The 26,585-nt window shown below is 40.2% G+C and overlaps 1 protein-coding gene across 9 annotated transcripts in view; it reads left to right on the top strand.

Annotated features, from left to right (window-relative positions):
• The window catches only part of NCKAP5 (NCK associated protein 5), a 604,332-nt gene that overhangs the window by 408,418 nt on the left and 169,329 nt on the right, over positions 1–26,585 (top strand). For all 9 annotated transcript variants that reach the window (XM_028744493.2, XM_077935496.1, XM_077935485.1 and 6 more), the window contains one exon: positions 8,920–9,069. In XM_028744493.2, the coding sequence (XP_028600326.2) occupies positions 8,920–9,069 (150 nt within the window). The remainder of the gene's footprint in view (positions 1–8,919; positions 9,070–26,585) is intronic.

Genomic DNA, 26,585 nt, shown 5'->3' with positions numbered 1-26,585 from the left:
GGACGCACATTTTCCCCTCCAAAAATTAAGGGGAAATGTGTGTGCGTCCTATAGAGCGAATGCAGGCTGCGCCGCTAAGCCCAAAGGCAGAACAGGAAGACGGAGCACTGCGGAGTGCTCCGTCTCGCTGCTCTAGCTTGGGGACGGCTGCGCGCAAACCTCTCCAGGGCAGCGGGGTGCCTTCACCCCGCTGTCCTGCAGAAGCTAGCAAGGCTGTTCCCAAGCCAGAAAAGCGAGACGGAGGGCTCCGTCTCGCTGCTCTAGCTTGGGGACGGCTGCGCGCAAACCTCTCCAGGGCAGCGGGGTGCCTTCACCCCGCTGTCCTGCAGAGGCTAGCAAGGCTGTTCCCAAGCCAGAACAGCGAGACGGAGGGCTCCGTCTCGCTGCTCTAGCTTGGGGACGGCTGCGCGCAAACCTCTGTCCTGCCTTCACCCCGCTGTCCTGCAGAGGCTAGCAAGGCTGTTCCCAAGCCAGAACAGCAAGACGGAGGGCTCCGTCTCGCTGCTCTAGCTTGGGGACGGCTGCGCGCAAACCTCTGTCCTGCCTTCACCCCGCTGTCCTGCAGAGGCTAGCAAGGCTGTTCCCAAGCCAGAACAGCGAGACGGAGGGCTCCGTCTCGCTGCTCTAGCTTGGGGACGGCTGCGCACAAACCTCTGCAGGACAGCGGGGTGCCTTCACCCTGCTGTCCTGCAGAGGCTAGCAAGGCTGTTCCCAAGCCAGAACAGCGAGACGGAGGGCTCCGTCTCGCTGCTCTAGCTTGGGGACGGCTGCGCACAAACCTCTGCAGGACAGCGGGGTGCCTTCACCCCGCTGTCCTGCAGAAGCTAGCAAGGCTGTTCCCAAGCCAGAACAGCTAAACGGAGGGCTCCGTCTCACTGCTCTAGCTTGGGGACGGCTGCGCGCAAACCTCTGCAGGGCAGCGGGGCGCTGCGCTCCAAAGGCTTCAGAGATCTTTGAGGCTGGCGGTGGGGGAAAGCAGCGCTTCCCCCCACCGCCAGCCCCACAAGCTCTGGTGAATGTACCTTGAACGCACCTTGTTTTAGAGGGGAAGAACAAGAAAAAAATTTTTTTCCCTGTTCTCCCCCTCCTATGGTCTGGTGCGTCCTATAGTCCGGTGCGTCCAATGGAGCGAAAAATACGGTAAAAGTCCACATGCTAAAAATTCAGGAGGCATATCAGAATATCTCAGGTTGAAAAATCTGTACAAGGCCATAACAAACTAATCTAAGCAATGCCTAAGGACAATAAGACCTTTGGAACAAAACAGATGATTCTGAGAATAAAATAAGGCTTGAGAATTAGTAGCAAACTGCTAAAGCCTCCAGGTTAATCAGGGGAATAGCTATAGCTCCATGGGTAGAGCTGATTCACACCTCTCCATCTCTTGGCAGAGTTGGGAAAGAATGCTATCTGAAAATCTGAGAGTCACTGCCAGTCATTGTCTGCCAAGTTTGGGGAACATTTTTCAACCTGTGGGCCATATTCCCCCATGGGCAACCTTCAGACCCAGTGGTAGGCAGGGGTCCAAGGCAAAATGTGGATTGTGCAAGAACTGTGGCTCTTGGTGTTGTTTAGTATCTTACATTCCAGTCACAAAACAGAGGTTTCTATACATGTGCATCCACCCAGGCAAGTAAGAGATATTAGCACAGTTCAATGGACATTACAGCCAGGCAAAGCCACAGAGCAGGACTAGTGAGAGGGGTAGCCTGGGGAGAGGGGTGTTGCCAGGGAAGATGTGGCCTAGGAGCCTTCCTTAGGTCAAGAGGGCTCCATTTGTTACCCAGGCCTGAGGTTACTCACCTCTGATGTAGGCAGTGTTGAGCTAGATGGGCCAACATTTCAGTGTAAGAAGAAGGAGAGTTTGGATTTGATATCCCGCTTTATCACTACCCTAAGGAGTCTCAAAGCAGCTAACAATCTTCTTTCCCTTCCTCCCCCACAACAAACACTCTGTGAGGTGAGTGAGGCTGAGAGACTTCAAAGAAGTGTGACTAGCCCAAGGTCACCCAGCAGCTGCATGTGGAGCAAGAGGAAATCAAACCCATTTCACCAGATTACGAGCCCACTGCTCTTAACCACTACACCACACTGGCTAAGACAGTTCCCTACATTACCTATGTGGGCTTTGTCTTTACAGCAATATGAGAATTCCTCACAATGAAATAGCATGATTATTACAGACACACTGGCAACTCATCTCATGCATTCCTCATCTACCCACCAAATAAATCATGGGCAGGATCCTATGAGAGAGAAAGCTAACTATAGAGTAAGCCTTCATAGAAAATGAAGTCCCATGCTTTTCACGCAGGGGTACAATACCAGACAGTCTGCTGGCTTTGCTTGCTACTAAGAACTTTGTGTTGTGTTTCAGCTTTGGGGTTTCGTCTTCACTCCCCACTTTCCCACAGCATGATTTTTGAATATGCTCTTATTATTTCTTCTCCCTACACTCCATCTAACCTCATGAACTTTTTATGAGACAATAACAGAGATATATTCCTCAGAAGATCTTTTGAAAGGATTGGTGATTTGATTTTGATTTTATTACTTCTTTCCCACTTTTCCAACAACAAATGTTGAGCTCAAAGCAGCTCACAACAGCAGCAATAGCACTGTAAATCAACATAAGATTTAAACAGAATAGCATGTAAATAAAACAAATTCCTCAAACAATTATTATACAATTCAATGCAAGCTCATAGTGATTCAAAGTATCAGAAAAAAAGCTGCTGAGCATCGTATTCTCTCTTTAAAGGCATGTCTTCATGCAGAGCAGCAGTGTGATCCCAGTAAGATCTTTCATAGTTTTTAGTCTTTTTCACCCTAAGAGAAATAAATCACTTCTATGTTACTTTTGGAGAGTAGGTCAACAGGTTCCACAAAAGACACAGATTGTCTTTGGTGTCTTGTCTCCAAGTGGAAGATAACTCATTTCCGCTGTCCCTTCTGAGGAGTGCACCGGCCTCAGCCTCTCTTTCTCATAACAGGGGAACAAGGCCGAGGCAAAGAGCCTCAGAGCCCCGTAGCTCTTGCCCTTTGGCTCATTCCAGAAGGCCCACACGTCTGGCAAGAACCAAGCTTTAAAGTATCTGAAGAGGAGAACAGATAACTCCAATCAGATTAACAGGCTCCAGGTGGAAACACGCTACAGCCTCCCAGCAAACTCTTTCCCCTTGATAACCCCAATGCCTACATAGGCTGCTTATTAAAAATCAATACTTCACTCCAATGCTTTTGTTTTTCTTACATTTCTCTCCTATTTTCATTCCTTATTATTCCTTTGCCTTGTATTTTGTTCACATGTTCTTCATTTACCATTAAGTTCCTTTTCTCCCCATATCTGTCTTCACTTCCTTGGCTATCTACTTTATTTTCTTTTATATATCATTTTTGGACCTAAACTCCTCTTAATTTCCCTATTATCCACCCCACAGTCCCACCTTTGAAGATGCTACTGAATGCACCACTAGTTTTTCCTAGGGCACAGCCATTCCTTAATCATCTCAGATCAAGTTATGTCCTTTTGATCACCAATCCCTCAGACTCCCCCACCCCAGCAACTGCTGATGGGATTCAACCATTTTATGAAAAGGAGAAAGTTAGGAGTCAGGGGTATGCATGATCCATTGATGACAGTGCACCACCAACCCTAGCTCAAAAGTTCAGAAAGAGTGAAGATCTTAGAGAAAGAACACTGCTCAGTGGTAGAGCATATGCAAAAGGTCCCAAGATAAATCCCTGGCGTTTCAAGGTAGAGCTGCAAAGGACTCCAGCTTGAAACCTTGGAAAGTCACTGCCATTCAGTACAGGCAAGTCTAAGCTAGGTAGACCAATGGTCCAGTTTGGTATAAAACTATGGCACTTCAAGCTAAGCTGCATTGGAAGTGTGTGGATGCTGAGGAGCTAACAGGGTTAGGACTAGGACAAAGTAGCATGTAGGCCTTATAAAAAGATAGCGCACAGTGGAAGAGAATAAACATGCTTCTTGTCCTTTTTAGCTATTTAGATACCAGCTGGCAGTGGCCTTTAAAATAGCCTTGATTCAATTGCGTCGTCCCCCACCCGAAAACCTTTTCCGTTTTTGATATAAACTGCTTGCTCCTCCACCGTGATAGAAAAGGGACGGTACAAATTGTAGCCATCTGGTACTGAATAATGAAGCGTTGTAAGTTAATAAAGAAGGGCAAGCTTTTAAAATGTGCAAATCTGTGCAGAGTTGAAAATAGACATACAGAAAATGCATTGCACAGTTGTCTGTCAGGAATAGGTTGCCCCTTACAGGTGCTCAAAAGATTCAGTGATGCGGTAACAAACTTCCATTCCTGATCTAGTTTCTTCCTAAATCCCTTTCCTCATCTTTGTTCACGCTATCAGTAGAGGATATTTCATGAAGGAAAAAAAACTTTAAACCTTTCTATTTCATTGTACTTTTTTATTAATTGCAGTTGGTATAATTAAGTGCTGCTGCTCAGTTTTAAGGGGGTGTAAGACAGTTTTAATGAGACTGTGTTAATGGTGATTATTGTATTTGTTATGAATTCCTGTTTGCTGCTTTGAAAGGGGCTATTATACTCTAAAAGATTGGCATGTAAATCTTGTAAATAAATAGTGACTGCAAATGAACACCAATGAGAACTTCTACAAAATTAGGTTGTTCATAGAACTATATCCCTCATTGTAATGAAAGAGTGATACCCCCCTTTCAATGTGATTATCCTTTTCTTCAGAAAATGGGAATATCATAATGTTATAATTTAGTATTAAAGGACCAAATAATATTTGGCTTAGGTGGAGGAAGATCAGTTCTCTGGAGTTTATAACAGTCAAAAGAAATCCCTGAACTATTTCAATCTGGGCCTGAAATAGTGACATTTCAGAATTTAACAGTAACTTGGAGCTTTACACTAATTTACAATTTATGACTTGGCCTTGGCCTGTTTTGATAAATACGTTTGCTTTTGCTTTTTTGTTTTGTTTCTTTGGTCTGCATGGTAGATTATCCATATGACTTAAGAATGGCATGGACTTCTAAAACAACAGAAGGTATTGGGGCAGAATTACAGTTCCAATTACTCTAAATGTAACAATCCTGTCAAATATGTTAAAGAGAAAATTTTCAAGATGGCCATGATTAAGTGGCATTGACTAGTATAGCATCTTAAATAGTGTGACATTAACTGTCTAAGAAACTGTCTTTGGTTAAGATGAAAGGCTGACACTAAGTGTCTCTTATTTGATTGACATTCAAATGCTAATAATCAGAATAATTCAGTGGTGACCAATCCTTTTTACTAAGTGTGCCATAAGTCAAATCAAAAACTACATTACACCATGTGTTATAGTCTTCAGTGCATTGAGATGGTTTTGTCTTTAATTGATGAGCCAGAAGTACATGTCACAGTGAAGGCCATGGGCTCTCCTATTAATTAGGATTTTGTCAGAGAGACCAGTTATATACAGGTGGACAATATGTTCTCCTACAAAATTTATCCCCGTGGAAACTTCATCCTGCTGCAGAGAAATCTAGTAGCAATGTCACACATATTATATGTCTTTTTAAAGCCATTAGTAGTTAACCAGTACTCTTATAGCCTGATACTATTCATGTTTTATTGGAAATGAGACTAGTTGTTTTAGTACAATTGCAGATTTAATTTGAAAAATGAATATCCTGGTCAGGGCACAGACCTATATTGTGGTAATGATGGGACTGGCAAATTGCAATTAATCTACACATACGTGTATTGAACACAGTTGCACATCTTCTATTGATTTGTTGAGAAAAGTGATTGGCATTGAAAACTCACAGCTCACCTGTGTCTCTTTCTTTATTTGTTATTTCATTCTGTTCTGTTTGTTTTCTATAAAATTGTTCAGCATCAACTTTTTCTAGTATTACTTTTGTGCCATATGCGCCCCCAATGTATTTCTTATTTAGTTGACATTCAGTGTGAATTTTCAACTCTGCTAACTTGGGCTACGTGCCAAAAAAAAAAAAAGGCCTAGAAGTATTTATTTATTTATTATACTTTGTCTAAGAATTGCTTTCTATAAAACCATAAGTCATACATATCTGCCATGCACTTTGAAAATAAGTCTCTTTTATCCCAACTCTATGGCAAAATTCTGGGGTCATGGTATATGCCACCATTTGAAAAACATATGAATTCAGTGAAATGTCTTTGTGAGAACTTTTGCCCAACACTAGCATTTATTCATTTTGGCTTTCTATCTTGTACCTAAAAAGTGTGGCCAGTGTTTGAATGGCACTTACTATGAACTGTTGTTTGATTATTATTTTTTAATGTATGCCTGAATGAATGTGCTTATTTTAATTGCTTTACAGTAAATGGATTGTCAGACAAGTTTTAATTATTAGCTCCAATTCAGAGTACCATGCAGCTATGTTTAGTCATGTTGTTTTCTTCCTTAACAGCTTTGTTTGTGTGCTGAATAACAATATCCTTTTAGAGATTTGGTAGTTTGAAAAGCATGGTAATACCATGTAATTACCAGTGTACGTGGCATTAGGTCATATAAGCAAAGAAGGCAAGCCCTTATCCAGGGAGATGACAGCTATGCTGCGTAAACACATGGGGCAGAATCCTGGGGTGGTAGACTGCACCACCTTGGTCTCACAGGTGGAAAATAACATTTCTGTGTGCCCCTCAACAATCCATTCTGCAATCTTGTTCAGTGCATGTGTAGACGAGAACTTGCACAACAGAAAGGAACAGCAAAGGAAGCTAGTGGAAGGGGAAGAATGGGGGAAAGATGCAAGGGTAAGAAGAGCTGGACATGTGGTGTTCCAAACATTTTCATGATCAAAAGTGAGAGGCCTGGGAGTATTTTGGAATACTATGAGCGTTTTGATCGCACAAGGAAAGTGTTTATGTATAGATCAGCATTTGTGCATAATGCAGCTTCTAGCGTGGATTGTTGTTTATTTATTATATTTATTATTACATTTATATCTCAGCTTTCTTCCAAGGAGATCAAGGTGGTTTACACAGCTCTCCCCCCCTCTCCATTTTACCCTTGCAACAATTTTGTGAAGTAGGTTAGGTTGAGAGATAGTGACTGGCCCACAGTCACCCAGGTGAGCTTCCTGGCTCATTGGGGATTTGAACCCTGGTCTTCCAGATCCTAGCCCTGTGGTTCTCAAAGGGTGTGGCGCACCACACTGGTGTAGCAGGCAGAAATGGGAAGTGTGCTGGGAAGATTCAAGGGCAATCAAACTCATTGAGCTTGTATACATACTTAAGGCTCATATGTAACAGACTCGTTTATAATTAAATTTTGAGAATGATTCATATTCTTATGTAACTTCATTGTTTTATAGTTTCTGGATGTCCCACAACCATATTATAAAGTAGCTGTGTTCTGTGTTATAAATCAAACACTGCTAGTTGTTTATTTTTGTTTCCAATATATTTCTTACCAATAAAAAATTTGGTATGGCACGAGCAATTTTTTATTCTGAAAGTGTGGCCTAGAGGGAAAGAAAAGAGAACCACTGTCCTAGCCCAGGACAATGCTCTAACCATGTGCAAAAGATATCTGGATATATATGATTCTGAGAATTTTGAACACTCCCCCCCCCCCCCAATATTTGACTCCAAAGCTGGTATGGCTCGAAGCATATACAAATATTTTGTTAATAGGAATTATTAATATCTCTGCTGGTACCTCTGGGAGGAAACACAGTATATAGGCTAAACATGGGAGGCATCTGTATGACAGGGTTTAACTAACAGAAATACCTATCATAATACAAAAGGAGTTAGAAACCTAAATACACTGGGCTGTATCCAGTTATGTTCCTTTGCTGACAGAAGGCTCTTTAATCCAGTTGAGGCTTCAAGGATCAGAAAGTGATTTAGCTGATTCTCCCTTTTCTCTGCAGCTCCTTCCATGCTATTTGAAAGAGTCCACCAATCCTCAACTGATTTTTTCTTGTGGGGTGTATAGAGGACTGTAGAGAAGAGGAATCAGCGAAAATTGCCTGTCTATTTACCACAGGCAGAAGCCTCCATGTGATCAAAGAGACTGTAGCCAGTGGGTGGGCACAGTTGTTTACAGCACTCACATCTGAAAAATATTTATTTATTTATTTATTTAGAGCATTTGTACCCTGCTCTTCAGCCAAAAGTGTATTTTTGTAAGCAATCATATTTTAACTAGAAAACTGTATCACAGAATTATGAGAAGTATTAATTTTCAAAGGGTAACCATGTTTTGGTTTGCACGTTGGTTCAGAAAGTGTGAATTCAGTAGATTCACATTAAAATGTGAGCCAAGCAAATTTTCCACCTAACTCGAGCATGAGCAAGGTCTTAATTCAATTGTGGGGAGGTAAAGAACACATTGGCTACTTTGCAAAGCAAAAAAACACGATGCATTCATGGGCTAACTGCGGGATTAAAACATAACCTTTGACCTTAGGAATTATAAATGTGTAATGTTTTCTTTTCACATTGTGAGTTTCTTTATTCCTGCAACTGGCAGCTATGGTTGTACAGTGGGGTGAGGGAGGAATTCACATCTTGATGATGATAGCTTCTATTTTGTGTTTCTGAATACTACATTAGAGAGAAGATGAGAGGACAAAGGGCCATTGTTTTTGGTTGTGGTGGTTGTAATAGAAAGCTCTGGAAAGGAAAGAAACAATGGACAATGAGTACTGTCATTTTAAATGATAATTCAGGAAAACACAATGTCTCATTGCAGGGTATACACTGTGTATATATTTAAATATATGCAGGATGTTATTCCATGTATATTAGGTGTCACACTTCCACAAAGCTTCGAAAGATGCCTACAATGTGTGTATGTGTGATATTATAATTACATTGCTTTTTCTATGTATTGTTTTTACCATTTTACTGATGAAAAAATACATTGATCTTTTAGGAAACCTTTACTCTCGAGAGCAAGAGTCCTAAAACAGCGGTGGAAGACATTTGCATGTCAGTAGATAAAGATTCAAAAGATGAAAACAGCAGCGCCGAAGAGGAAAAGGAAAAGACAAAATTATTGCTGGAACGGCTGAAGGCTCTGGAGGTAGGATAAAAAGGGAAGTTTTTGCATAAGGGGATCTTCACTTTTATTGGTACTGAATCGTAGAGCAGTATAAATCTTAACTTTCTCAGTTCACCTAAGCACTTGGTACAAAGTATTTTTTGATCACAATTCATTAAACCAGGCTGAGTGAAATGCTGTGCATTGGAACCACTGAAATGATCTCTCTCTAATGTCAAGGATCATATATCCTTAAAAAGAAACTTCATAAATAAATTTAACTTGTTTCAAGCTTGAGACTAGCTCAGACCCACAGAGACTACAATACAGAAGTCTAAGTCTACGATTTAGTTTCAAGTGTTCATTTTAGGGCAAAGATCACAAAGGGGCTCCATTGTATCCTCCCTACCTTCCCGTCTTCTTAGTGCAAGGAGTGAGGGCCCCAGCAAACTCCTGATGCACCCAGGTCTAGGAATTATACTCCTTAACTGCTACCAATGCTGCTGCAACTGACTGGAGTAGTAAAAGCATCTATCAACCAGAGGGCTTAAGTTTCTCCACTGGAATGCGGAGTTAACCAGGGCTGGGCAGCCCCGTAGTTTTCCCCGGAGCTGAGGGCGATGAAACAATAGTTGAGACGGCTAGAACACCAGTGGCGGAAAACTTATTCTGAATCAGACCGGACACGGGCTAGAGCTCAACGTCGAGCCTACCAAGTGGCAGTGGTGACGGCGAAGAGAACCTTCTTCACCGCCTCTATTGCATCTGCAGAAAACAGCAGCAGGAGACTCTTTCAGGTGGTTCGCAATCTATCGGAACCACCTTCGTCACCGGGGCCTGGTAGGCACCCCAAGATCTCCTGCAATGCTTTTGCAAAGTTTTTTTTGCAGATAAAGTCGCTCAGATTCAGAAGGAGGTAGACTCCACTGTGTGGGAGCAGGGCTGGGGTGGGAGAGTGCTAGAGTTCTGTCTAGTCCTGTTACATGGGATCAGTTCCAATCTGTTACCTCCAAGGATGTGGACAGGCTACTTGGACGAGTGAAACTGACCACCTGTCTCCTTGATCCTTGCCCATCCTAGCTAATAAAAGTGAGCCGGGAAGGGCTGGGTGATGGATTCTGCAGGGTGGGTGAATGCTTCCCTCTGTGAGAGAGCCTTCCCAGACCCGCTGAAAGAGGCGGTCATTAAACCGCTTCTTAAAAAAACATCTTTAGACCCGGCCAATATGCCAACTATCTCCCAGTCTCAAATTTACCGTTCTTGGGCAAGGTGACTGAGTGGGTGGTTGCTGAACAACTCCAAGCACGCCTGGAGGATGCGGACCATTTGGATCCCTTCCAGTTGGGATTCAGGCCTCACCATGGGACTGAAACTGCCTTGGCTGCGCTGGTCGGTGATCTCCGGCGGGCTAGGGACAAAGGTGAGAGCTGTTTCCTAGTTCTGCTGGATCTCTCAGCGGCCTTTGACACCATTGACCATAACATCCTTCTGCACCATCTAGAGGGGCTGGGAGCTGGGGGCACTGTTATACAGTGGTTCTGCTCCTTTCTCCTGGGCCGTGTCCAGAAAGTGGTGTTGGGGGATGAGTGTTCAGACCCCTGGGCTCTCACGTGGGGTGCCTCAGGGTTCCGTCCTCGCCCCCATGCTTTCTAATATCTATATGAAACCGCTGGGAGAGATCATCAGGGGGGTTTGGGCTGTATGAAGATGACACCCAGCTCTATCTCTTTTAAATCAGAACCAGTGAATGTCCTGTGTGAGTGCCTGGAGGCAGTTGGAGGATGGATGGTGGCTTACAGATTGAGGTTGAATCCTGACAAGACAGAAGTACTGTTCTTGGGGGATAGGGGGTAGGTGGGTGTGGGGGACTCCACAAGTCACAGTAGTGTTGCCAGTTGCACATCAACAGTATGCTTGGGGTTTAATAGGTGGTATTAGTGCATTTGCTCCCAGAGCTGTGTGGTGTGGTTCTTGGGCAAAGTTCTTGAGTGGGTGGTTGCAGAACAAATCAGTGTGCTCTTGGAGGAAACTGTTTTTCTAGATCCATTTCAATAAGGGCTTATTTGGTGGTTCCCTAGAACAGATGGATGGGGGATGTTAATAATAATAATAGTTTTATTATTTATACCCTGCCCATCTGGCTGGCTGTTGATGGGGTTACCCTCCCTCTGAAGGAACAGGTATGCAGCTTGGGGGTAGCTTTGGATCCTTTGCTGTTGATTGAGGTTCAGGTGGGCTCAGTGGCACTGAGTGCCTTCCATCAGCTTCAGCTGGTGGCCTAGCTGTGCTCCTATCTGGACAGGGATGTTGTCTATCCTCTAACAACCTGTAGGTTAGATATTCTGAAGATGGTTCTGATACTGGTGCAGAATTCAGTGGCTGGGGTGCTCACCAGGGCAAGACAGTTTGAGCATGTTAACTGATCCGGGCCTGACTGCACTGGCTGCCACTTAGCTTCCAAGCTCAATTCAAAGTGATAGTTTTGACTTATAAAGCCTTAATCGGCTCAGGACCGTAGTACCTCAAGGACCGCCTCTCTCCATACCAACCTACCCGGTCCCTGAGATCATCATCTTTGTGTTCCTCCTCCACAAGAGGTCTGGAGGGTGGATACATGAGAATGAGCCTTTTCTGCAGTGGCTCCCTGTTTGTGGAAAGCTCTCCCAAGGGAGATTCAACTGGCCTGAGATCTACGGATGAAGTGCGGTATACAAATTTAATAAATAATCATCATCATTTTGATGGAGAATGGGGACCAAGCCTTTGAGATTCTGAGGTGCCCATTTACTTGACCCAAGGGTGACTTGTCAAGCAAAATACTAGTTCTGTTTCAACATATGTGTAGGAGAATGATAGACTGGATGGACACACACAGCTCAGATTCTGTATCCAAATCTTTAACACCCCATTTTAAAGAGACTCAATCATTTCTTGTCCATTTTATCATGCCGCAAATAATTATATTACATAGCTTCATGCTCTTGTGTACATCACTTTGTAAAGTCAATACTTAACTATTTCTAAAAGAAATTATTGAGAGTATTTCAGTTGAACAAAATAAAGTAAAAATTATAATTGCATATTGAAGAAAAGAAAGAAAGTTGTATCAATATATATGCAAATAACTACTATTTCATGCATTTTTGTGTAGTATATAGGCATATAACTGTTGTTATTATTTTCCAAATACATATATGGTTATTTATAACCTACTATATTTTTAATAACTATAAATATCATTATATGATATTACAAATATTATTATATTTGTCCTTACAAAGTCTATGTCTGTAAGCAATCCGTTCATAAGTTGCAAGTGTTATCATATCTTAACTTTGGTTCACAGAATATGTACAACTTCTGCTTACTAGTATGACTGCTTCCCCCGCCCTTTTAAAGGTCAATATTTACTTAGTGGGTTGATGTTCCATGCAGACCTTTCTTTCCAATATACTTTCCAATATATTTCCAAAAAGTTCTGTTAGCCTAGTTTTCCACCTGTGTCCGTGTAGCTATTTCAGTTCTTCATTTCATTTCTGATGATAGAAAGTTGTTTAATGAAGTCATAGCTTTTTATCAATTATAGTCAATTGCCTTGAAGAGGGAGGAGGGAAGCCCACAGTAAACCTGGCTATTGGAAGGTCACAGAATAGGATTTCTTCATTGATTCCAGTTTTGTGCTACAGCTTGGTTTTAAAAAAAAAGTGCCAATACTTCCAGAATTAATCTACACAAGCAGTTTTAAGGAGTAATCCATGATGAAAAATGAACTACAGGACCAATGTTAATAGTACCCAAAGATAATTAAAATAAAGTGTTGCTAATTGTATGTTGGTTTAATGTTATATATCCTTACCCTTGTGTATTTGAGCTTGGTAGATATAAATTTTTATGTCATGCACTGGAAGCTCTGAGGTTTATTAATCAAGAGACACACATTTTATTAGTTGTGCAATTAGTGGGTTTAATCCTTTGGTATTTGGAGAATAATTAATCTTTGTATTTAATTAGTGGGTTTGAAAAAAACAAAAATAGTTATTCATTAATTCTTCTAGTGTGGATGTTGGAGTTTTGGTATCATGTTTTCAAAATGTTTTCAGGCATGGGGAAGTAGGCAGCTAAGTCACTTGCACAACATATATGAGATGTAGTTTCTCATCTCACTTTCTATAATTATAATATAAGGGTGTGGGCACTCATAGTCATTATTTGATGCCATGATGAATATTATCTCCCAGCCTGATGACCCTCAGGGCCAGATGGTACAGTTCTTTCTGTACCAGTCTTCCAAGGTGGAATGGAGAATTATGCCACATCCTCTAGACAGCTTAAATAATTCTATGTGAACATTGGGAGCAAGACCTGTATTATCAAGAATGTAGTCGTGCACAATGGGTGAGAGTGATGATTGTCTCTGTCTACTAAAATCCTACAGCTTTCCAGACACTTCACTTCTTGTGCTCTAAACATGGAAATCATAACATAATCCTGATAATTCTGAGAGCCGCAGGCAGAGCACAACCCATCCTGACTGGAACTTTTATTTTTATATCCCAGTGAGCAGACTCCTTTAGGTCCCTGAACGGAACAAACTGGAATTGGCTAGTTTCTGTTTTTCCTGGTGAAAGTAGTAAATCTGAACTACCTTTCATTACTAGTTGACTGGATTAAGGGTTTTCCTCCGAGATACCCCTTTTTCTGATTTTCTCCCTCTTCTTTTTCTGTTCTTAGCTATATATTCAGTTAAGGTCTTTGTTATACTTCTCCGTTGGGTTGGTTAACACATGCTGCTCAGGTGTGTTTGGGGTATATATGGCGCCCTTCTCCCAGAGGAATAATTAATTGAAGGTGGACATTTATGTGCCTAGGAAGAGGGAGAATCCCTTGAGTACACTGCTTTACAGCCATCAGGAAGAATATAAAGTGTACAAGTATGGCAGACTTCCCAGTTTCTCAACAATGGTTGTATTAATTTAACATCATCACCATACTCTTTTACATATAAACTGTGTTAAGGAGAGCTAGTCATCCTGGACTGCAGCAAGTTTCTCACTGTCACTAGGTGAGCATTGCCTTCCCGTAGAGGGTGGGTGGGTATCATCTTCAACATATATACTACTCCCTTGAGGTGAAAGGAGTGGAAGCTATTCGTGTTTTTTCTTTTAAAAAAATACTTTTAAAAGTCTTCCCAAAGGTAGCCATTCTTTCTCCAAGAATTTTGTGATTCTATGCAGCACAGATAAAACTAAAGTATGACTTAAGATCAGCATTTGCCCTTCTTAGCCGTTCAGTCAGTCATCTTTTTCTATTCTTTATCTCCCTCTGCCAATTCTATTTCTGCTTTAGTGACTGATAAATTCTGTACATTTGCAATCAAAGGGAACAGATGATAATTAACAAATAGTTCCTACTCACTTATACTCTTGATGCACGGAATTCTTGTCAAATTATGATTTTTTAGATATCACAGCTCCCTTGTGTCATGAACATGCTTTGCTTAGGAAATCCCATTTAATTTACTTCACTCGTTACAATAAAAACCTTATAGTTGATACAAAGTAAAAAAATATTCCCCTGTGTATATGGCCTTCTAAAGGAGATAAAACTTTTATGAAGTAGCTCTTTTGTGGTCTTTTCTCCTGATTGTTGTCTTTTAACAAAAGGTACTGAATTCAGTTTCTTATTTTGTATGGGGAAAAGAAATAAAATCTAAAAACCTCCACATATAAGGACATCATCACATTGTAGGCAATGGACATGATTCTTGTAGGGACACTGATGGTAAAATGGGATTTCCTGCAGAAAAAATTAAAGTAAAATGGAGTTTCTGGCTTTACACGTTTTTGTGTATACACATGGACCCCTGAGAACCAAACCCTCACTTATTATGTGAGTTACCTGTATTCTAATAAATAGAGAGGTTGAAGAAGAAGAGACTCTAGAGGCATAGGTCATGCAGTAGGTGCCCTTTCAGTGTGATGGCAGCTGCATGGTAATACTACAGGAATCTGCCTTACACCAGGTCAGCCAAGTGCTTCATCTGGCTCAGAACTATCTACGATGAATGATAGCAGCTCTTCACAGTTTCAAACAGGAGTCTTTTCCAGCACTACCCAAAGATTGTGGGGGCTGAACTGTAGACCTTTTGCATGCAAAGTATGTGCTCTTCCACCAAGCTGCAACCCTTTCCTCTCATGTAAGTGCGCGCTCTCTCTCTCTCTCTCTCTCTCTCTCTCTCTCTATATATATATATATATATATATCTAATACAATTTATATAACTCTTGACTAAAGAAAAATCTCAAAGTGGTTAATATGACCTCCTCTTGTTTAAATCATGCTATAGAACACAAGGAAGAAAAAGGAAGATAGATATTGTGGGGCAACCTTTATAATTAAATAAATACCTAAACAAGAAGATGAACCTTAAGGATTTGTGGCAGTTATTGGAAAATAAATATCTGGAAGAGCAGATACTCAGCAACAGAAGGAGATCTATTTGAAAAAGTATAACCCTTAACTTCCTTAAGCATCATTCTCAGTTGCTTACACAGCCCTTAGCAACATTGTTCTCCTAGCACTCTCCTCTTCTTCCCTTGCCCTTCCAGACCTTTTGTCATCAACACTCAGTCCTCAGGGCCTTTGTAAGATTTCCATCCTGTTCCATCCTGGCACCAGCTCTCTGCCTGCCCATTTGTCCTCCAGCACCCACATCTTAGATTAACCTAGGTGTGATGTTTTCCCCAAACTGTTTGTTTTTCATGCCTTGTTAAAATCTTGTGACTTGTTGTGTCCCTATAGCAGTTAGAATGTTTGCCAGCGTTCAGTGGCCTTGCAGCTGCCTGCATACATACACAAGTGATTTTTAAACAGAGATTTGGATAGATATTCCAAGTGAATATGAAATACACCTCTCCACCTGCCCAGTATCGTCTAGCCCCTTGACCACTTACAATACCAGCACAAACATGATGGGAAATCTAAAACTACTTCATGAAAGTGCCCCCCCCAAAAAATAGCAGTGACAATTTCTTTATGAATTATCAATAAAAAGAGTAATTCAGAAAAACAGCTTGCTGAGTTTTCAGATCTTCAAACGTTGTTTGAACTTAAGCAACACTCTTTTGTTGTTTCCTTTACTGCTGCTCATCCATGAAACTCGCTGAGTAGCCTAGTCAGGATCTTTGTAAGCTGCTAGTCCCTCTCTTTTGTATGCTGAAACTTGCAGCTTTGGAGTGGTGTCCCTCCACCCACTAAGTAGCACATGATCCATTCATGAAACAAGATTCATTCTGGCTGTCACAAACTGACTGAGTCCAAGTTAGTAAAGATAAAGGGACCCCATTAGGTCCAGTTGTGACCGACTCTGGGGTTGTGGCGCTCATCTCGCTTTATTGGCCGAGGGAGCCGGCGTACAGCTTCCGGGTCATGTGGCTAGCATGACTAAGCTGCTCCTGGCGAACCAGAGCAACACACGGAAACATTGTTTACCTTCCCGCCGGAGCGGTACCTATTTATCTACTTGCACTTTGACGTGCTTTTGAACTGCTAGGTTGACAAGTTACTTAATAGTAAAAAGACAGTAGTAGCAGCAGCAGTAGTGCTGGTAGTAGGCAGAGCAATGACTTGCTGTGCTGGTACAGCAGTGTCCTGCCAGCTGCACTACCCAGTTCCACCAGTGGGGGAGCTCAGCCATCAGTAGAAAAGTCTTGCCCACAAAGAAGCACCCAAGGTGCCTGTCCATACTGTGGACAAAATATGTTGTTGGTAGGATCACCGCTGGCTGTTAACCAGTAGAAACCCAGAAACAGGCATTTAGGGGAAGGGGGGCACCATAAAGTAGCTGGCATGGCAAAAAGGTGTTTCCTTTCTCCCCTGCCCTTCTGTTCTAGCTGATGTGAGCACCAGAGCTGTATATGCAGTGCTGATTGCACTGATCCATCAAGCTCCACTGCTGCTAGCCAGGAGTCATGAAAGCATCCTAAATCATATTTTGCTGTGTCATTTTGTCAACATAAGTAATGAAGGTATGTTCAAGCTAATAAAAATTTTGCTCTTTTGTCCCTCGTTTAGCAAGTTTCTACAAAAGTGGCTTCCTTTTTACATATGAACTCTGCATCATTCATGAGCTGTGCCACTTGTGATACTGGTCCAGCACATGCACTAAATGAGGCACTGAATGATATAACTGCACATTGTCCAATGGCTTTTGTTCGACCAGAAGGAACTTAAATATTTACTTCTATTTTGTCATTCAGTGCTGACCAATTACTTCTGAAATGACAAGCCTGCTTGTGCTAGACAGTAGTTCATAGGGAATAGGAAAGGGCACATTTACACTCTTCCCATTGCAAAGGATAAAAAGTGCTTGTATATAAGTGACCAAAGGCTGTATTCAACCTAGCTTTCCCAGACCAAATTACAAAAAAAAGTGGAAAGCAGTGAAAATGTATAATCTTGAAGGTTTCCAGTGAAAGTCTAATTTTATGTGTGAAAAATCTCATTGCTTCTGGCTGAGTTAAAGTCAGCAAAAGTTTGCTGAACTACACTTGACCTATTTTTCCCCCAGAGAATAATCTCCAAACACCTTTACTGATATTCCAGCATAGTTGTTTGCTGCCCTCTGTGCAAATCATTATGATAAATATTCCTTCTTATAATAAATACCAATTTTTGTCTATCTACACAGAACTCTAATAGTGTGTCTCCAAAATCCTCTCTAATCTTAATCAAATGCCCATAGGAAATGGCTCTATTGATTCATTTTTTGAAAGTAGCTATTTGTTGACCTTGCACCAATAATAAGGAATGCTGTTTGTAATGATGATTACCTTCCATGGATGAACCAAAATCTTACAGAGAGATTACTTTCATGTAATCCTTTAAATGGTCAATTTAAAGAATATAGGTTTTATTTTTTCAAAAAAGAAAAGAAAAAAAAGATTCAGTGCATTATGTAAATTGCAGCAGATAAAGTTGTTTGTTGCTTTGAGTATTTGTGGGAAGATAACTTCTCTGTTCCTGAAGATATAGTTTGGAACAGTGCCAGTACTAAATTCACTGAGAACATCTGCCTGGTGGTTTTAAGCACTGCATCCAGCAAAAGTTTAGAGTATAATTATGCAAAGTTCCTACAGAACCTTTCCATTTTATCAAATGAACCTGTAGAAGTTGTCCACTCATTCCAATTAATCTGATTCATAGAAACCCCGTCTCACCCTAGTATATTGGGTCCTCACATGATTAGAATTTTTTAACTGCTTAGCTGCCCTAGGTCAATCTACTTAATCCTAATTATCTGATCCCTTTGCTCTTAATTCTTCTTCCAGGGAGATTCTTACCAATAGGATTCTGAACTGTTTAGAGAATTGTCCCTGCAGTAATGAGAACATAGTCACAGATTCCACTGCTGTCCAAATCCTGATAATTAGCTGCTATTTAAGAGATGGCACTCATTCTTCAGCTTCAGTTTGTAAAAGAAAAGAGACAAGAGGAAAGGAAAGGTGGGAGGAAAGTATTCTGTGTGTTAGGTTGGTGGGGGAATTGGGGTCCCCCCCTTTTAAACTTCAGTGCTATTTTCTTGCAGTACTTTAAACATATCATTTCTCACCTATCACGTTTGAATATGCAAGATCTAAAAATAAATATTAGAATTTAAGTAGTCATGTAATATATTATGTTTGTTTTTGTTTGTTTACTTACCATCCATCCTCTGGGCAGTTTATATAGTGCAAATTACAAAATATAATCCAAATGGTTTTTTTTAGAAGGTAATTAAAATAAAATAAAACTAGTTATAAGCACAATACAAAGCCTATTTGAACTGCAGTTAAATAATTAATTGCTATATTAATAAGTGATCAAATTGTTACTGTTATTTATTACATACTTTATATGTAGTGTGTGTGGTACTACAAACATTGTAAAAGTCCTGCCACAAGAAGCTTACAATTTCTGAGTTCTTCCTTCATATATTACTTATTCATTTAATATCTTTCTAAAACTACCCTTTCATCATATATGATCTGGATGTGGAAAGCAATACTTTAAACCAAAACAATAACCATATATCTGACTAACAAATGCAGATAAAAGCAAGTCATAAATTAAATCCCTTACCTTCCTTAAAAGCCCAGAGTGTTTGACATGCAATGCAAGTTAAATCTTTTATTATTGTTGTTAATTTTTCAAGGGCCCCTTATGAAAAAGATTGTTTCCAAGTGTCTTTTGGTTGTATTTGAATCCTACTTCTTAAGATAGCCTAATATATATATATCTGTTGCTCTATGAATTTTCAGTGCTACTATTATTCATGAAAAGACAGCTAAAAATATAAACAGCATTGATTATTATGTTCTGAACAATGGAAGAGAAATTGACAGAAAAGCACAAATAATTGAGTGGACACCTTCCTCTGAAACAGCTTAACATGATTGTAAAGGTTCTACTTTTTTGCAAGAGAGCACCTGACCTCCCTCAGCAGTATTTTCATACCATTGCAAACAAAGCAATATGATGGCTACGGACTTCTTTTTATCTGCTGCATTTCCTTGGTTCAGGTATCCAAAGCTTTTTGAATCTTGCTCAATTGAGTTTGTTCAGGCTATAGAAGCTTCAGGCATAATAGTCTGGTGTCAGGGGTTCTTGGCTAATAGTCTAGTCAGTGGACACAAGATAAGGTCAGACCACAGGGAGTCACAGAAAATTACCTTTACCTTTCAATATATTTGAGCTGCCTGCTATATTAAAAGCCAGGCACATTCTCTAGTGGGCTCTTGTTGAGTTCTAACATTAAAACATACATCTAATTTTGATCATCCAGGGTGTTTCTTTAAGTGGTGAGAAGCTTTTTGAAAACTGCCCATTAGTAATTGTTGTTGAAATCAGTTGATACCAAAGGCATTGTGCATTCTGCAAAGGTTCCAAAAGGATTTGTCCAAACTGGGTCAATAGCAAAAGAGATTCGGTGCAAGTAAAATGATGTACATTGAGGCAATAACAATTAATAATTCTATTGATCATATTTGATTTTGGTGGGAACATACCTTGCTGATGTTGAAAGAACAGCAGTGGCTTCTGTTCTGCTCACAACTACAATTCAAAACGCTGGCACTTTACTTGGAAGGCCCTACAATTTCGGACCCATTTTCCTGAAGAAACATCTCCTCCTCCCATGCCAACCAGCCCATAGGAAGTGAAGTAATTTTCAAAGGCCTCCTTCCAGGTTTCCCTGCCATATGAGGTGAGTGACCAGAGAGAGAGCCTTCCAATATTATTACTATAGCCAGGCAAAGGCGTTTCTATTCTGTCAGCTGTGTAATGTATTACGGTGCAATTTATTAAATCTTATTCTGATTCTTGTATTTTGTTTTGTTTGTAAACCACCCTGGCAGCTTTGTTGAAGGGCAGTATAGAAATCTTTTGAATAAATAAGCTGATGGGATGTGAACTGGCAGCAAAGAGATCTTGGGGTTGTAATAGATAGCTCAGTGAAAATGTCAATCGGATGTGCAGCAGCTGTGCAAAAAGCAAATTCTGTGCTAAGAATTATTAGAAAGGGAATTAAAACCAGAACCACCAGTATGATTAGGCCTTTGTATAAAACCATGATGTATCTGCATTTGAAATAGTGGGCACAGTTTGGGTTCTCCCTTTAAAATAAAATAAAAAAGTCACAGTGTTGGAAAACTGATATAGGACAACAAATAAAATTATCGTAAAGTTGAAGCACCTTTCCTATAATGAAGTTGCTGATTTTGAGGATTGATTTATTTCAGAGGTAAGGTCTCATTTTCCGGTGAAAGTCCATATTATCTTGTTCTTATCCTGTTTGGGTCCATATTCCAGGAAAGTGGACCTTACCAGTGCCTATAGCGGGCATGGCAAGAACTAGTAAACATGGCAAGAATGGGACATACAATACTCCACAGACACTCTTTCACATACAAAAAGTAATACAGTATCTCCTCTCTTTATTTATTTTGCTGTGGAAAAGAACAAGAAGAGACAGGCCAGTTGGCTGGCGCATGTTCCCAACCACGGAGCACAGGGGCTAGAACATCTACAGAGACACTCTGGGTTCTGCACTCTTGTCTCCCACTGTTGTTTGGCACTGCCCTCAAAGAGGGACAATTGATGATCCTGTGGGCAGAAGCTACTGAGGTGCACTGCCAGCTGCCACACAGATATCCAACCCCCTTCCCTGCTGGATTGCTACAGGGGTGTGACCTTTGCTGAGGGGGGCAGGGATTGAAGGGGGGGTAGTGTCCTAATAAAATGGCATAAACATTCTGGCTCCTGAGGGAATCACAGTCATTTTGCTTCTCCTCAAGCATCTCTTTGGGCTCCTCCCCAGGCAATTTGGTCACTGAAGTGTAGAAGCTAAGCCAAAATGTTTGTCCCCTGGTTATAGTGGTTAATGAGGAGAAACATTAAGCACAATTCCAGGATCAGATGACATCTTCCACTGACCTAAAAAGCCCAGGAAAGAGTAAAACGGGTGTGAACTCCTCTCCAGGAACCAGTACCTTTTGGTAGTCATCGTAAGCCAAGTTCAGCTTACTATGGCATGTGCACTAGACCTCTGTATGTAAGACAGTAAACTATGCAGGAAAGTCTTTGTAGGATGAAACTCATTTTCTGTATTATGCTTTGTAATCAGATGAAGAAATAAGTAGTTCAGAGATTTCTAATAGACACTTTAGTTAAAATTCAAATTGAGCTTTATGTCTCTAAATGTTTTGCTTGCTGCCCAGGGAATCCCATTTAATTTACTCGAGTACTTAGACTCATATAACACACATATATCGCATATGGGCTTTGTAAAATGGTGAAGTGTTAATGTACTTTTGATGTAAATTACCTTTCATAGTCTATTTTAGAACGTGAATAAGAAAATGTGCTTTTGACAAACAGCATTATCTCCGCATAGAGAGTATATGCATGTAGACTTCATGAATCTTGTTTTGTTTAAAATAGTGATCCAAACTCTTCTTTGTAGATTCCCATTTTATAGGTATGCTTCAATACTGATTTAGCATGTAGAAATATTTTGAAATATTTCTTAATTCAGTGGAAGCTGACATTCATTTTACTCTACAGTTGAATATAGATAGATGTCTCATCTGTGCTTGTCCTTTTGCTTTCTAATAATAGGTTATTAGAAAGCAAACAACCAAAAGGGAGAGAATAATTTCCAGTTATTATGTTGGATTTTGGCTTCACAAATATTAATTTTGATATTTAGCAATGAATATGAAACAAAATAAATAAAATACAATTTATCATTTGAGGAAAAATTACTTAAGTATGTTGGGTTCATGTCTATTTGTGCTACGCATTTTACAACAAGTTTGCTATCACTAGTTTGCTTTTAACCATTTCCCTTTTACTGTAAGCATACCTGAAAATAAGGTTTCATACTAGTTTCTCATTGCCGCATATGAAATCATGTATAAGCGTTTTCCCATTTCTGGAATACTTACTTTTTTCAGAGGGTGGGGGGAGAACCAAATCCTGGAGTACAAAAATTGAGTATTTGCCAGATTGCCACAGAGGTAGCAGTCTCTTAGTACATCCATTTTTGGATGCTAGAGTGATGCACCTGTCACCTTCCCTAGAGGCCAGTAAGTGCCATCTGATCGTTCTGACTTAGGTGTATACACTCTCCCTATTACCTGGCTTTCAGTCTCCATTATCATCTGACATACTCAAGTGAATTCTGCCACCTAGAGGGATTTGTGATAGAGTATGCACTTCTTTGCTAGTTTGGATGTTTTCCATAAGGGACCATTATCAATCTCTTGGAACTCAGACATTTTTTGCAGATCAGAGATCTTATTTTCAGCTGCATAACCACAGTGCCCCTCCAACCCAAGGCAATAATTTATCTCAATTATTAACAAAAAGAATTCTTACCAATTAATGCCTACGCTGTTATTGGCAATCAAAACCAGCTAATCCTACCAACAACAAAAAAAGTCTCCACTCATTTTCTTAAGGTCTTATAACCACTAATAAAACTTTTGCTTCTTCTGTTAGAATTTGAGGTAGTTCCATGCAAAATAAGTGGGATTGAAAAAGGCCTCTCCAAGTTTTCAGATAAGATTAATTCAAATGTCAATATTGAGTAAGCTGGGAAACTGATAAAAAACAAAAATTGAAAGTGCAGAGCTATAGCATATATTTGAGGCTCCCTCATGGCCTACTTCTCACTGATGAGGAACACCACAGCTTTTCTCAAGCTCCATCTGTTTTGATCTCCTGGTTTCTGTCTGAGTTAACTTTATCTTTGTGCCAGCTGAATCATTTTCAGGCCAAGTTGAAATTTCGAGAGAAATTTCCCTAATACCCTCTGATATTTGCATGTTTAGGATTTAGGATCTTCAGAGCCAGGTCTTTTAGGCACATTATTTTAAAGCACTTTTCAATGCATTCTTTTACTTAAAAAGTCACATTTTCAGTGTGCAAATTACTTTGCATTTCCCCCCTTCCTCTCCAGCAGTCATACAGTAGTTTGTATATTGTGTGGTGTGGAGGATACAGTGTTGTGCTTGGACCTATAAAGCCCTTGATTCAAATTCCCACTCAGTTTGTGTATGTTATTAGGTGACCCACAATCTTTTGTTATCTTTCAGCCATGTATATCTCTATAGGCTGTTGCACACATATGGGGAGTAACATGGGGACCACTGGACTTCAGAGTATATTGCTATCAAAGACCACTTTTGGCTCATTCGGTTGGGTTGGCATAAGGGTTAGGGCCATGTTATTTCACCCTAAGGAAAGTGTACTTGCCTAGAGAGCATATGTTAGGTAGCAACTTTTAATATTTCAGGTACTCCTAAATATATTTTTTGTTTAGGTTTTTTTAAAAAAGATTATTGGCAGTTATGTACACTGAGTACTTGTTCTCCTTGAATGGTTTGAGCAAGGGTGGTGAGACCACATTTCTAGCTGGGATAAGCTTGCTTTTTTTTCTTTTCTTTTTAGTATTTCTCATTGTCTGTTCAGGTTTCTAGTCCCTAAGGAAGAGTTAGCCAAATTAGTACACTCCAGATGTTCCTGAACTACAACTCCTATCAACCCCAGCTAGCATGGCTCAGCATCAGGGGTGGTGGGAACTGGAGTTGCAAAATACCTGGAGGGCACAGTGTTGGCTACTCCTTTCCTACGAGATACAGGGTTGGCGAGAACACACTATATTCCTCTAGCTTGGGATTTTTTTTTCTGGTTCTCTAATATTTGATTTTGCTGTATTACATTGGTTTGCTTACTGGTGAAGCCACGACATTTTATTGTACTTAGCTGTATATTTTGTTTTAGCTGTTCACCTCTTTGCAAGCCTCTGGGCTGAAAAGCAGTATATAAATAAATTGTAAAACTAAAAATAGCAGTACTGCTGCCCTGAGCTCCTTATTGACAGATAGTGTGATACAAATATTAGGGAATTATGGCTGAAACACATGTACTATTGCTTGACTGTATTTAATATCTAGGCCTGTGGCCCCACAAGACCAGTTGCTATCAGCAACACAACTGAACTTCATTGGTGAGGTTTTCTTGAGCCTGTTCCAGTGATGTTGATCTGCCAAGCCCTTTCTGCTGCAGAATAATATCCTTACCCAGCTAGAGCTCTAATGTGTTGTGAGAGTTAATGCAAGGAATTTCCAACTGAACTACAATGTGGCATTTTTCTTTCTCTCTTTCCCCACCCATTATTAGCTGTATTGAATTTTCCAGGGAAAGCGCAAATACAACTTCAAACATGAGAAAACCATTTGAGATCAAAAGGGACACAATTCAATCAATAAGCTGAAAGGAAAGAAGGGGGGAGAACCATTACTTTGCAGACTGGAAGTAGCATTTTTCTTACCAGTTTGAAAATGATCTTAAAGATGATTTCTCTGAAATGTACTTCCAGGTATGAAATGCAAATAATGACAACAAAATTGATAGTTTAATAGTTGCATTAATTTAGACCCTATTCCTTACTGTGGATCCAAGTGGGAGGGAAGGAGGTATCATTTCCCATTCTGCCCTTGCAGTACTGTTTCCATTTCGCTGCAGTTCATTTTCTGCCAAAAACTATGTCATTCATCTCACTGCTGCAGTGAAATTATATAACCTACATAAGTTTCAAATTGTTATGTTATCCCACTTAATTAATTTCAGTGTAAAGGATGAGGGGAACAGATGAGGGGAAAACAATCAATTATGTATCATTTGCAGGTGGAAAGCAGCAGCAACAGTAGACAGTAGTATTAACTGGATTGATTTCTGTTCCAGACATGTGATAAATAAGCGAACATTAGCAGTTTCCACTCCTGTTTATGTTTACGATGGAATTCTCCCTAGCTTCAAGTTACTCTTCTGAAGCATCTTAACTAGATTCCTAATCTCTGCCTTGGTTGTAGCACAGAGGTTTCTGTAAGTATTCATCTATGGCCTTCTTCACACATAAAGTTAAGACCTGGTTAATGGATTTTCAAGACTTAGCAGCACGCTACTGCACACTCTTCTGTGAGTGGGAGTTGGCTTTTAGGTATGTCCAAGCCTGGGTATGAGGCTTGTTTTCCCAAACCAAGGACCATGAAGCCATGGTTTCTTTTTGCCTTACTGATTGTTGTTTGTTATGGAGAAACAAACTACAGTCCTTGTCTGAATGCAATGACAAGCAAAGGCTTTTTGGTTTGTTTCTCCCTTACACGTCAGGGCAGAAGTGAAGAGGAACTGATTCAGCAGCATGTACTGGCATTTAAGCCATTAACCATCACATATTGCCAACTTGACATCCTATTCCAGGTTATATAGTAATGGTCCTGTTCCCCTCTGATAGAATGAGAACAGAATAGTGCTCCTTGAACATTTTTTTATTCAACCAAGTCATCTCTAGGCATAGACTTCTGGTCAAAGTTATTTTCTGGTCAATATGTGGCATGTTTAATGTTTATAAAATAAATACAGATAGGCATTAACACATTTTGACAAAATAGTCATTCTCTGTTGGTACAAGCTTTCTCTAATTTCAGTTGTTTGAACTATTTAGTTCTCTCCTTACTTTTTTTGTTTTACTCCCTTTGTTATCCTTGGAGAAATTGAGGACTAACAGTTCAACACTGAATATTTCCAATTATAAGAAGAAAAGCAAGCTATCAATGTCCCTTTAGATATGTTGGTCATGGTGCATACAGTGTTATTTTAGTTGACAAATAGGGTATGAATAAAGCTGTGAAGATGTTATATTTTGTCAAGCAGTCTGTTTGCCCTGATGGTGACCTCTTATATGGAGGGTTATATCCTCATCACCAGCATATTTGTGTGAACAAATATGATCGATCCTAGATATATATTACATTGCATAGAACTCCACACATTAATTTATTCATTGTTCCTTGTGAACATTTCTCCCTCCAAGCAATAAATTACTTATTGGTATTACCTGCAGAATGCCATGGGGAGTAATGTATCTGCATGATTTCCTCATGGTGGATGCCATTGTTTAGCTTCCCTAGGCTACATTGTGACTAGTGGGTGAGATTCCCCTGAAGATAGTTACA

The sequence above is a fragment of the Podarcis muralis genome, chromosome 1 (assembly GCF_964188315.1).
Source record: "Podarcis muralis chromosome 1, rPodMur119.hap1.1, whole genome shotgun sequence".
NCBI lineage: Eukaryota > Metazoa > Chordata > Lepidosauria > Squamata > Lacertidae > Podarcis > Podarcis muralis.
The sequence above is the reverse complement of the archived record's forward strand: the minus strand, read 5'-3'. Positions and strand labels throughout refer to the sequence as shown.